Below are 12321 nucleotides of genomic sequence, written 5' to 3' on the forward strand. Positions count from 1 at the left end.
GGTTGTCATGGGGGATAAGTGAATTAGTAGCCATCTAGCACTTAGAAAATTCGCCATTTACTTACTAAGTACTGAATAAATGTTAGTGTAACAGGACTTAAGTTGGAAAACTTGGGGCTTCGAGATATAAAATGTTTTAGAAAATACAACATGTATGATATTCTGAAGTGATTTGCTAATCTGAGATGAAATATTTCAAGGGGGAAAAAAAGCCCCAAATAAATGAATACATAATGACATAATGATTATGTCATTCTCAAGCTCTGTGCCCACATCTGAGTTGTATAACATGGCGGAGCTGTTGGAAGTTAGAGAGAGGATTATCTTTGGAAAGAGATATGCCATTAGTTCTCCTCAAGGGCGGGTGAGGGTGCCAATTCCTTCATCTTAAGCCTAGAGAGGGGGACTCGGACACGTTCATTGACTCCTGCCTGAAAAGTGAAAAAGGCAAGAGACAGGCTCTCTGGCAGATGAAGGGGGAGGAGATGTGGCTGCATTGGAACTGTATGCTCAGAGTTTTTTGGCCCTAAGGATGCATGCAAATATCCTGTGGACCAGATGTGAACATAAAGATGCCAACTTAACTTATGTCTTGCTTAATGGAATCCCTTGGAGGAGTGAAAAGGCTCCAAGGGTTAAAAAAAAAAAAATCCATTCGGTAAACTGTCAAGGAGATCGAATCACTTAAAATGTAAAGACTATCAAGCTGGACTTAAACTTCTCTGTAACAATGTTAAATGCTAGAAGATAGGGGATGATGCCCCAAAGGCCCACAGGGGCAGCATCTGGAACGGAGGGGTCCTCCAGCTCTCCTTGAAAAGAGCAGGGTTGGCTCTGGTCAAGGGTTGTTCTCTTACCCACTGCCTGCTGACCCAGTCTTGCCCCTTCCTTCCTCCGGAGGGGCTCCTGGCTCCAGCAATGGGGACAGGAATGGGTGCAGGCAGGTGTCACAGTTCTCTCTGGGACTGGTGGAGAGGGTTGGGCTCCCTAAACTGCTGAGGGACATGGAGCAGACGCCCACCATGCTGAGGGGAAGCCTGGGCTATTTCTCCCAGCCAAGTGTGCGTGCGCGCGCGCACACACACACACACATGCACATTCTTTTGTGGGTAAACTTATGCTTTGGATACTTTGCCCAGGAGAGTGGGGGGCTTCGTAGAGATTTAAACTTCTAGAAATTCTATCTGATGTTGCCTGTGAGCACTGCCCCTTCCCCCCCATGCTGAGGCCATTGCTCTCCTTCCAGATGATTTCCAAAACCCCTATTTCAGTGTACCTGGAAGAGGTAGCCTCACCCCCAACAAGAGGGTTATTTTCCAGAGCCCCTTTTTCAACAGCAGGGCTGCCTGCTCCTCCAGCTGCCATTCTCATACCCTCCGCTAAGGCTGCCAGGAATGAAGAGGGGAGGGGGAAGATGTGGGTGGCGGCGGGAGGCAGGGCCTGGGGAGAGCTGGGACCCTGCTGGCTCCAGCCTGAGGACTCTGCCTGCCTCGATCCCCTGCTGTTGGTGCTCTTGCTGGTGCTGCCAGGTGAGTGCTGGGCAGAGAGCAGCTGGGCTGGCGCAGGGCTCTGCGGGGAGCAGGGGTGGGGGTTGCCTGGGTGCTACACTGGGTGTCTCTAACTCAAATGCAACTGCCAGGGACCGGCAGGGGTGGGGTGGGGTATTACTACAATTCAGATTTGATTTGCTAAGCCTGGAATGCAGCCTGAGAACCTGCATTCCTGGTGATGCCAGTGCATCCGGGGATCACATTTTGGGTAAAAAATCGGGAATGTTTTCCAGGCCAGATGGGTTACCTTGGGAGCAGTGAGCCGAGTCCAGCACTGTCCTGGGAGGGGGGGGGCACATCACTGCCTCATGCCTTATTTGGCTGTGAGGGCTTCTGACACCACTGGAATCCTGAAATTCTTCTCCCAAAGAAAAGAGATGCTTAGAAAAATTCTTAGCAAAATCATGACAGAATTTATTGATTTATTTTTTTAAAAAAGATTTTCCTTATTTATTTGACAGACAGAGATCACAAGTAGGCAGAGAGGCAGGCAGAGAGAGAGGAAGCAGGCTCCCTGCTGAGCAGAGAGTCCGATGCGGGGCTCGATCCCAGGACCCTGGAATCACGACCCAAACTGAAGGCAGAGGCTTTAACCCACTGAGCCACCCAGGCGCCCCAATCATGATGGAATTTTAAAAATAAAATCTATTTACGTATTTGAAAATCCTCTCATACTCTGGGCTTTTCACCCTCTGCCAAATCTTGCTTCATCAGCTAAAATCTCGACAGGATTCAGATCCTTCCAACTCCTTCTCTAAAGATTTATTTATTTATTTATTTATTTATTTATTTTTAAAGATTTTTTATTTTATTTATTTGACAGAGAGATCACAAATAGGCAGAGAGGCAGGTAGAGAGAGAGGAAGGGAAGCAGGTTTCCTGCTGAGCAGAGAGCCTGATTTGGGGTTCGATCCCAGGACCCTGAGATCATGACCTGAGCCGAAGGCAGAGGCTTTAACCCACTGAGCCACCCAGGCGTCCCTAAAGATTTATTTTCAAACTATTTCTCCACTCCTAGAAACAGAGTGGTGTCACTTGAGCGGAACCTTGAAAAGAAGGCTGAGCCCTCAGCTTGCCTGGTCCGGCGCTAGCTCAGAGGCTCTGGCCCCGCGGGCTGAGCTGCAGATGTGTTTGTGGGAGGCCAGTGCGGGTCTCAGAGAATGAAGCCTGAGGGTTGGGATGGCTGGAACAGATAGGGGGGGACCATGGGCTCCCGAGAAAGCAGGGGATGAGGGAGGAGGCAGGCCTGTGTTTAGGCCCTGGATTTTTAAGGAAAAACCCTTTGGTCTGAAGACTTTAGGAGATGGAGCACGATTTTGTGTGGACCTTCCAGGAGGTCCCAGAATTTGTGGTGTTTTGGTGGTGACAGTCACAGGGAAGAGGATCAGAAGGGGGCTCAGAATTAGAAATGGCAGCTTCAAACCAAGTCCTTTAGTCCTGCTTTTTCCTCTCTCCCTCCCAAATCTCCAAGCTCTCTGGTGAGCTCTGGAGACCCCAGTTCAACTGATCCCAGAGCCTCTCAGAAGATGTTAAGTGTCTGGCTATGGATCTGGGGTGGGCACGGGAGGGAAGAGCCAGAGATAGGGCCTCCAAGAATGACTCAAAATCCGGGTCGCTTGGGTGGCTCAGTCAGTTGAGCGTCTGCGTTTCGCTCAGGTCATGATCCTGGGGTCCTGGGATCAAGCTCCACATGGGGATCCTGCTCATCTGCTTCTCCCTCTCCCTCTGTTCTTCTGCCTCCCCCTGCTTGTGCTCTCTCTCTCTCTCTCAAATAAAGAGAATCTTAAAAAAAGAAAAAAAAGAATCACTCTATCTCCCAGCATTGGACTATGCCAAGCCTGCTCTGTGTTAGATCCCAGGTTTCCTGGGAATACTGGAAATGCATGTAGAGCGTGCTGGGCCTGCCCTTTGAAATGAAGTGAGGCTGAGAGCCAGATTTGAGAATTTACCATATTAGTCTTTAGTCTGGCAAAGCTCCAGGAGAACCAGGGCAGGAGCCCCCAGCAGCCAGGGCTGCCTCCCCTAAGTGCAAAGACCTTGCAGAAGAATGAGGCAGGGAGGGGCTGCAGGCTTCCTCACAGACAGGGCTTGTGGAGAGAGGATGTGCAAGCAGCCCGGAAACGGGCTGATCATCATGTCCCCCCAAATGCAAGCCCTCTGAGATGTGCCAGTATGGAGGTCTTGCCTTTCAGAACTGGAGCAGTGATGGGCCAGTGTCTTCCTAAGGCTGTGGTTCTCAGCCAGGAGTGAATCGGCCCCCAGGGGACATTCAGCAGTGTCCGGAGACATCTGGGGGTTGGAGGGGAGAAGCGTGCTGCTGGCATCTAGTGGACCGAGGCCAGGAACGCTGCCAAATGTCTCACTATGCATCCGAACAAAATGCTTAGGCCCAAGATATCACTGGTGTCGAGGGTGAGACCCAGGCCCAGCATTGGAAGCCGGCCTTCCTTCTGGTCCTCTGTGGAACTCAGCATCTCTCCAAACACAACCTAAACATTTATGGAGCAACTGCTCTCTTTCCCGGGCACGTCACCAAGTGTTTTCTCATCCAAAAAATAAGCTAGTGACTTTGCTTTATTGTGGTCTTGATTTTCAAATTAGGACACAGATTTCCTGTATCTATTTGCCTTTTCTTATTTTTAACGATTCCTTTTCTTTCTCTGAATTCCAGAAGAATAACGTGGAGTGCTGGCCAAAACCACAGCCTGATTTGCTTTCAAAGTGGATTGTCGTTGTGCTACTGGTGATATCTCTCTTGTTTGTAGTGAGTTTAAACACTTAAAGATCCATCTATTCTTGTTTTTAAGGAGTCTCAGGAATGAGAGGGGATAAATCTCTATCTTCAATCTGCCATCTTTAATCATGAGGTCAATTTTGCCTCTTTCTAAGGACTGAAAATAGATTTCTTCTAAAAGATTTTAACCCAATTTTCTGGAGAAGAATCTTCAGTGGTTTGATATACTTCTGATTTTTCATAGTCTATGATGGAGGTAGAAACCTAGGACTGAGAAGCAGGGAGAAGAGGCTCGAACTCCGACTGGTAGTGGCTCCAAATATGGTTTCTCATGGTTGGTGGATGGTGGCATGGTTCTCTGGTCAATTAAGCCCTTTTTAATGGTCCCCTTGGAAGCATCTCAATCCAACCCTTTCTACTACACAGAAGTGACCATTCTGCCTAAGCATCAGCATAACAGCTTGCCCTTATCTATACCGGTGACCCTTGAACAACACGGATGTGAACCCTGCTGGGCCACTTGTATGTGGATTTTTTAAAAAGTAATCTCCAGGGGCGCCTGGGTGGCTCAGTGGGTTAAGCCGCTGCCTTCGGCTCGGGTCATGATCTCGGGGTCCTGGGATCGAGTCCCACATCGGGCTCTCTGCTCAGCGGGGAGTCTGCTTCCCTCTCTCTCTCTCTGCCTGCCTCTCTACTTGTGATCTCTCTCTGTCAAATAAATAAATAAAATCTTTAAAAAAAAAAAAGTAATCTCCAGCCCAATGTGGGGCTCAGACTTGCCAGGGCAGGCATGGATGGGCCCTGGGTTCCTACCTGCCGGGCATGGACCCCTCCTCAAGGCAGCTCCTGGAGGTGGGCACATTCATGGGTGGCTGTAGCTGTTGATGGCCAGAGGCTAGTGGCACACCTCCAGGCAGATGGGGTGGCCGTCCCTGCCTGAGGGGCCACCTGGCAACTGCCACTGTTGGGCGGAGGCCCCCATGCTCTGGCACATCATTGTCCTGGGGCGAGGCCGGTCGCTGCAGCTGCCCCTGTCCCTACCTTACGTCTCCACGTGGGTTTTTTTTCCAATATACATATGCTACTGTGAATGTATTTTCTCTTCCTTAAGATTTTCTCAGGAACATTTTCTTCTCTGTAGCCAACTTCTCCTGTAAGAATGCAGCATATAGTACCCATAACATACAAAATGTGCGTGAATTGACTATTTATGTTGTTGGTAAGGCTTTTGCTCAACAGAAGGCTTAAGTAGTTAAGTTTGGGGGAGGAGCCAAAGGTTACAGGCAGATTTTTGACCATAGAGGGGTCAGTGTCCCAACCCCCACGCTGTTCAAGGGTCAACGGCCATTTATAACACGAGGCCCATTTCAATGGCCTTGCACGTCTTTCCGGGTGTTTTAATCGGGAAGCTGATACGATGCAAAATTAGGCATGTCTCATTCGCTCCTGTGTCCAAAAGTTAGAAATTCAGTCAAAAGGGAGACAGATGCCTAAGCAAGTGCAGAGAGGAAACAAGGGCAGGTAAGTCCTTGTTGCAGCAAGAAAGGCCTACGGACGCCGGTCTGGGAGGGAGCATGGCCTTGGGAGGGAGCATGGCCTTGGGCAAGTGCAGGGCCGCTTCTCTCTCTACGATGATGCTACGGAAGGCAGAGGCCCAAGAGGGGGGCTCCTTGGTTCCCCGTCAATCTCTATTTTCCGTGTGGAGTAAAAGGTTCGCAGGGTCTTCTGCGACTGATGGGATCAGTGTGTAAGAGTTTGGGTGGAACAGGGACGGTGGGAAACAGTGGCTGGACACGGAGGAGGGCTCCATGTGGTGACAAGCATGGGCTTGCAGCTGGGATGCTCTTCTATCCCGAGGAGTGAGGGATTCCTGAAGTCTCTTCCTGACCAGGGTCCCCTTTCGCCACGTGGGAGTGACGAGCCCAAGGAACAATGTACAAAGCAGGCAGAATTTCAAGTTTTTATCCAGTCAGCTCTGGCTCTGTCCTCACACCTCATCACATTCACTGAGTAGATTCTGCTGGGTTTTCCTTAAAACATTCTCCTTTTCCAAAGCTGGTCGGGTCTAAAGAACACCAGACTCAGGAGGGCCTTGACATTCTGTTCAGTTGATCCACAGCAAGCCCCCTGCCCCAGATGACTCCGTTACCTAGAACAAGGAGCTATCAGTCTTGGTAATAAATCAGCCAGGTCCTTGGAGAGGAGCAGGAAGGCTTGCTTTACCTATCCTTGGCTTCACAGTGAAGAGGTGGCCTTGCCCTCCTCCCGAAGGACCCGGAGCAACACGCCCACCCTCGTTATCATCCTCTCTCCCTAACAGGATGTGCGGCAGGTTCCTGAGGCAGCTGCTGGCTGAAGAGAGCCAGCATGCCACCGCTGTGGGGCGCCTCTTGCTCCCCGTGCTTCTGGGATCCCGCCTCGTGCTGCTGGTGGCCAGTGGGACCGGGATCTATGGCGACGAGCAGAGCGAATTCCTGTGCCACACTCAGCAGGCGGGCTGCAAGGTCGCCTGCTACGATGCCTCCCACCCCTTCTCCCCGCTGCGGTTCTGGGCCTTCCAGGTCATCTTGGTGGCTGTGCCCAGCGCCCTTTACGTGGGTTTTACTCTGTATCATCTGATCTGGCATTGGGAAGAATCAGAAAAGGCGAAGGAGGAGACGCTGATCCACCAAGGGGAAAAGAGCAGAGATGCCTCCAGGGCGGGAAGCCCCAGGCTGCTCTGGGCCTATGTGGCACAGCTGGGGGTGCGGCTGGTCCTGGAGGGGGCAGCCTTGGGGATGCAGTACCATCTGTATGGGTTCAAGGTGCCCAGCTCCTTTGCCTGCCGTCGGGAGCCTTGCCTGGGTAGTACAACCTGTTACCTGTCCCGCCCCTTTGAGAAGACCATCTTCCTAAGGACCATGTTTGGGGTTAGCGGGCTCTGTCTCTTGTTTACTCTTCTGGAGCTTGTGCTCCTGGGCCTGGGGAGATGCTGGAGGACCTGGAATCCTCCTTCTAACTACTGCCCAACTGCAGAGAGCACCAAAAAACACAAGGAACCGACTGATAGCTTCCGGCCAGTGGAAGCCAAAGAGCCGTTCCGAGAAGCAGGTGAGAAGGCACTGATGTCCCTCCTTCTTCCTGCCTCTGAGGTCTCTGTCCTCATGATCTCCCACGGCAGGTCCCTTTACCTCTGGGAGGCACCCCTCCCGTGTGTTACAAAACAGAAAACCAGGTTCTAGGCAGATGTCTTCTGAACCCTGTTTCCAGCCCATCCCCCCCCCCCCCGCCCCCATCGGTTTGACCATTCCTTCCAATGAACCAGGACCAGGGCGCTCAGTCAGTCTACCTCCCGCCTTTCCACTTAGGCCTCTTTCTACTTAGAAAAAGTCTCAGCTCCCACTTGCTTCTCTACTTTGCAGAGTTATGAAGCCACCTGCCTCACCTCGGAAGGGAACCCTACGACTGGATCTTCTTCTGCACATCCAGTGAGTGGGGATTTACTTCCGTTGACAAAGCAGAGGCTGTTGAAGCATCTCCAAGGGCCACGGCAGGCCACGCCACCTGAAGCGCTTCCTGGGAGAACTCTTGCTCCTGCCTTCCCTGCAGAATCTTCTGGTGTCAGAGGCAGTTATCACGGGCTTGGTTCCAGAGTCAGCCGGCAGAGGCCTCCATAAAACTGTGCTTCTCCCCTGTAATAAACACCTGTTGCTGTTGTCATCCCCGTTGCTCAACACTACCTTCCTGTCGAGGTGACTCTACTTACCTCTCCCCTTGGTTCCATGCTCTCGGCTCCCCCCAGCTTCCAAGTCCTGTCACCTCTGGACATCCCTAGCCCCACAGTGTTTGTCATATTCAGACTAGCCTTCTTTGCATCTCTAATCTAGCATCCTTTAACATTCAGATCTGATTTATTCGAACACCTGGCCACATCCTGTAGGTAGGATCACTGTGAACTCGGAGGCTTAAAAGGACTTGGGGCCACTGCCAGCTTGACCTCTGCTCAATTCTTGTTCTCCACTTGGTGCACAGCAGCTGTTGCCTTGTCTCCAGCCCAGCGGCAACTCACACGAAGAGCCAAATGCCTACTTCTTAAATGCAGACCCCTCATTTCCACCCAGAAAAGACAGGAGAGTTTTGCTGCTTGGTTCAGGGGTAACAGGAAGGGAGTATGATTGCATCACAGTATGATTCGACAGACAATTTAAAGCTAAATATCAAGCTTCTCTTTTCTTTCTCTTTCTCTTTTTAAAAAGATTTTAATTATTTATTTGACACACACACACAGAGATCACAAGCAGGCAGAAAGGCAGGCAGAGAGAGATGGGGAGAAGCAGGCTCCCTACTGAGCAGAGAGCCTGATGCGGGGCTCAATCCCAGGACCCTGAGATCACGACCTGAGCCGAAGGGAGACGCTTAACCCACTGAGCCACCCAACGCATCCCAAGCTTCTCTCTTCTTGAGTCTCTCTGTCCCATCTGCCTGAGGGGATTGTAGCCCCCCACCTTTCTGCAGAAACAGCTCTCCCCTCAGTTCTTCCTGCCCTCAAATTCTCAACAAAGAGCAGCTACCTGTTTTGTTTTCTCCTTCGGAGTACCAAATTATCCCAGGGCAAATAAGGAAGGCTCATTCCTAAAGAAAGACATTTGGTCCCTCAAGGGACCGACAACTAGGAAATTAATAATTTTTCTTTCTGCTACGCAAGGGTTTTTATAAAGAATCCCTCATCTACTATAACCAGAGTCCAGCCAAGTGACCAAGGATGGGGGGAGAAAAAAAAGCAAATGTCATCATTTGGAATTCACTCTTGATAATCCTTTTTAAACAGCTTTATTGGAATATAGTTCACATGACACATAATTCATCCACTTGGAGCATACAATTCAATGGCTTTTAGTATAATCACAGAGTTGCACATTTATTAATACAATTTTAGGACATTTTCATCAAGTCAAAAAGAAACGCTACAACCCTTAGTTTTTACCCCCAGACCTCCATGCCCCCCCAAACTTAAGCAACCACTGATATACTTTCTCTCCCTATATTTCTCTCTATAATCTCTCTAGATTTTCCTATTCTGGACCTTTCATATAAATGGAATCAATTATTCAATACTTGGTCTTTGTGACTGGTTTCTTTCATTTAGCATAAGATTTTGGAAGTTTGTGTTGTAGTACGTATCACTGCTTCACTCCTTTTTATGGTTTAACGATTTCATTGTATGGCTTGCTACACCTTTTGGTCCACTTTTTAGTTCATGGACATTTGAACTGTTTCTACTTGTTGGCTATTAGGAATAATTGTGCTACTAACATTCATATACTAGTTTTTGTGTGGATGTATGTTTTTCCATTCTCTTGAGTAAATACCTAAGAGGAGAATTGCTGATGAATATAGTGACTCTTTTTAGCTATTTTCCACAGCAGCTGTACTATTTTCATTCCCAGGAGCAATGTATAAATCGGTTCCAATTTATCCACATCCTCGCCAACACTTGGTTATGTCCTTCCTACTTTCCTTTTCTTTTCTCTTTTCTTGTCTTGTCTTTCTTTCTCTCTCTCATTCTTCCCTTCTCTTTTTAAATTATAGCCATCCTAGGGAGGTGAAGAGGTGTCCCATTGTGCTACGATTTGCATTTCCCTAATGATATTGAGGATCTTTTCATGTGCTTATTGACTATTGGTATATTTTCTTTGGAGAAATGTCTACTCAGATCCTTTGGCCATTTTTAAATTGGGTTGTTTGTACCTTTGTCATTGAGTTCTTTACATATTCTGGGTATTTAGGATTATATAGGATACAGGATTTCCCTTCACACATTCAGTGGGCTGTCTTTCACTTCGCTGATTGTGTCCTTCGAGGCACAAGTTTTTAATTTTGAGGAAATTCAAGTTATCAATTTTTCTTTTGTTGCTTGTGATTTTGGTGTTGTCTTAAAGAAACTGATGCCTAATCCTAGGCGGTGTGGATGGACACCTATGTTTCCTTCTAAGAGTTTTACAGTTTCAGCTTTACATTTAGATCTGATTGATTTTCAGTTAATTCTTATATATGGTATAAGGGTTCAACTTCATTCTTTTGCATGTGGATATCTAGTTGTCCCAACAGCATTTGGTGAAAAGCCCGTTTTTCTTCCAAGATTTTCAGCATCCTTGTTGCAAATCCATTGCTTGTCAATGTTTAGCAGTTATTTCTGGACTCTCGATTCTCTTCCATTGATTTGTATGTTTATCCCTATCCCAGCACCGCATGTTGTGATTGTTGTAGCTTTGGAATAAGGTCTGAAACTGGGAAGGGTGAATCCTCTTACGTTGTCCTTCTTTCTCAAGGTTGTTCAGCTATTTGGGGTGTCTTGACCCCATATGAATAAAATTGTCACTTAGCAGTCCTCGATATTTTCAGTAAAGACAGAAGTTCATCTCTGGAGTATAGCGGGATGGAAGCCATAAGGACCTTAAGGTGTCATAGGACCTTATGTTTGCCACTCAGTAACAGGCAGACATACAGACACATACATGCTAATATCACATTCACGGCAAAAATCAGCAACTGAAGAGACCACTTCTTCCTGCTTGGTCCATAATAAGACTCAGATTTCTTCTCAATACAGCTTTCAATTTTCAAAGAAAATGCATTTATTCATTGTATGAACATCTAAAAAAGTAGATATTCTTTCTTTTGTCAAAACCCTCAACGCAGAGATCACAGGAACCCCTTTTCAAGTCACTTAATTGGACATTTGAGAACTACTTACTGAGCATACTATGGGAAGGGCAGTATCTGATATTGGGACACAGGAGGAATTTAAAAATTTCATTCATAAGAAAAGGAATAAAGTGACAAGAATAAAATAAAAAATCCAAGGATGGGAAATGGATAATTCCCTGAAATAGGCAAGCATATTGTTTGCTGAAAGTCTCAATGGATGTTTCTTGAGATAGCAAAGTGGTGGTTGTTCAATTGGGTACCAAAACTGATCTATCCACGCTTCCCAATCTTAACCACTCCCACTTAAAGAAAAAACTGATTTCCTTTCCACCCATGCTCTGGTCCTATCAGATTATTCTTAATGTCCTCCTTAGGACACTTACAGCTCCACTCCCCAGGCTTTGTTCTGGGCTCAACCTCCTCAGGTAGGAGGGTTGGGAATTGCTCCAGCAGCTAGGGCTGCAGCTACAGGATCTGCTCCTTTCTAGCATCTTCGATAAGAGCCACTCTTATGCTTAAAGCATCCCATACCCACAGACCTGTCGAGAGCTGAACCACCTAAGACACTGGTGGGAAGTCTCCTGTCCGGGTAAGATCATCTAACCCTAGATTCTTTACCCTGACTTAATTGTTAGTAGCCTTATCTGCACTGGGTGTGTCCCACGCTCTAGGAATGAGCTTCTTTTATGTGGTGTTTGTCTCCTGGGGCTTGGAAAGAAAGAAATCAAGGTGACTGGGGGAACAGCCCCCCTCCCCACTAGCTCGTGGGGGCTAAACACTCCCTCTCCAGCTCGCCTCTCCGAACACTGGCTCTTCAACGTATCCAGCTCCTCCAACACCAGAATATGTGGGTTTCACGGGGGCAGTCGAGAATCCTGCCTTTCCAAGAACTCAACTAGCCCTTGCGGTTGGAGACCGAGAACGAAGTCCGGAGGTCTTGCAGACCGAAGAACGAATGAAAAGAACGGACTTGTGGGAGAGCAAGCTTAACAGGCCCAGCGCCTTCCTTGTCCCCCACTCCAGGCCCAGCTGCACAACTGCCTCTGGTCCTCCTGGCCCTCCGGGCCCTGGGGCTGCAGCACGCCCAGAACGCCCGGCCGGGCTGCAGCTCGCCGAGGAAGTCAGAACTTAAGTCTCCCCGCGCCGCAAGCGAACGCCGACCTCACCTCTCCGGCGTGAAGGGCGGCGCAGCCTCACCGGCGCCTCCCGGCTAGGCTCCTCCAGCTGCGGCTCGCGAAGGTTCCTCGCGTCCTCTCTAGGCGTTCGGCAGCGAGCTCCGCAGCTCTACCGTTGGCCCGAGGCGCAGCGCGCGTCCCGTCGTGCCCCGCGGCCAGGCCCGGACCGCCTCGG

The 12321-nt window shown here is 48.9% G+C and overlaps 1 protein-coding gene across 2 annotated transcripts; it reads left to right on the forward strand.

The window, feature by feature from the left end:
- The first annotated feature begins 1443 nt into the window (after positions 1–1443).
- GJC3 (gap junction protein gamma 3) lies at positions 1444–7960 on the forward strand. 2 transcript variants are annotated; one of them, XM_047713510.1, is made up of 2 exons: positions 1444–1529; positions 6605–7619. In XM_047713510.1, the coding sequence occupies exon 2, from the start codon at positions 6606–6608 to the stop codon at positions 7503–7505; it is 900 nt and encodes a 299-aa protein (XP_047569466.1). In that variant the 5' UTR covers positions 1444–1529; position 6605; the 3' UTR covers positions 7506–7619. The 2 variants fall into 2 exon arrangements, with proteins under 2 accessions (XP_047569466.1, XP_047569467.1); XM_047713511.1 differs by lacking the exon at positions 1444–1529 and adding an exon at positions 7686–7960 and having other exon boundaries at positions 6476–7374.
- Positions 7961–12321: the final 4361 nt, after the last annotated feature.

This window comes from Lutra lutra, chromosome 18 (genome assembly GCF_902655055.1).
Source record: "Lutra lutra chromosome 18, mLutLut1.2, whole genome shotgun sequence".
Classification (NCBI taxonomy): Eukaryota; Metazoa; Chordata; class Mammalia; order Carnivora; family Mustelidae; genus Lutra; species Lutra lutra.

Coding starts and splice junctions, on each gene's coding strand:
- GJC3 (XM_047713510.1), top strand. CDS start 6,606: ATGTGCGGCAGGTTCCTGAGGCAGCTGCTGGCTGAAGAGAGCCAGCAT.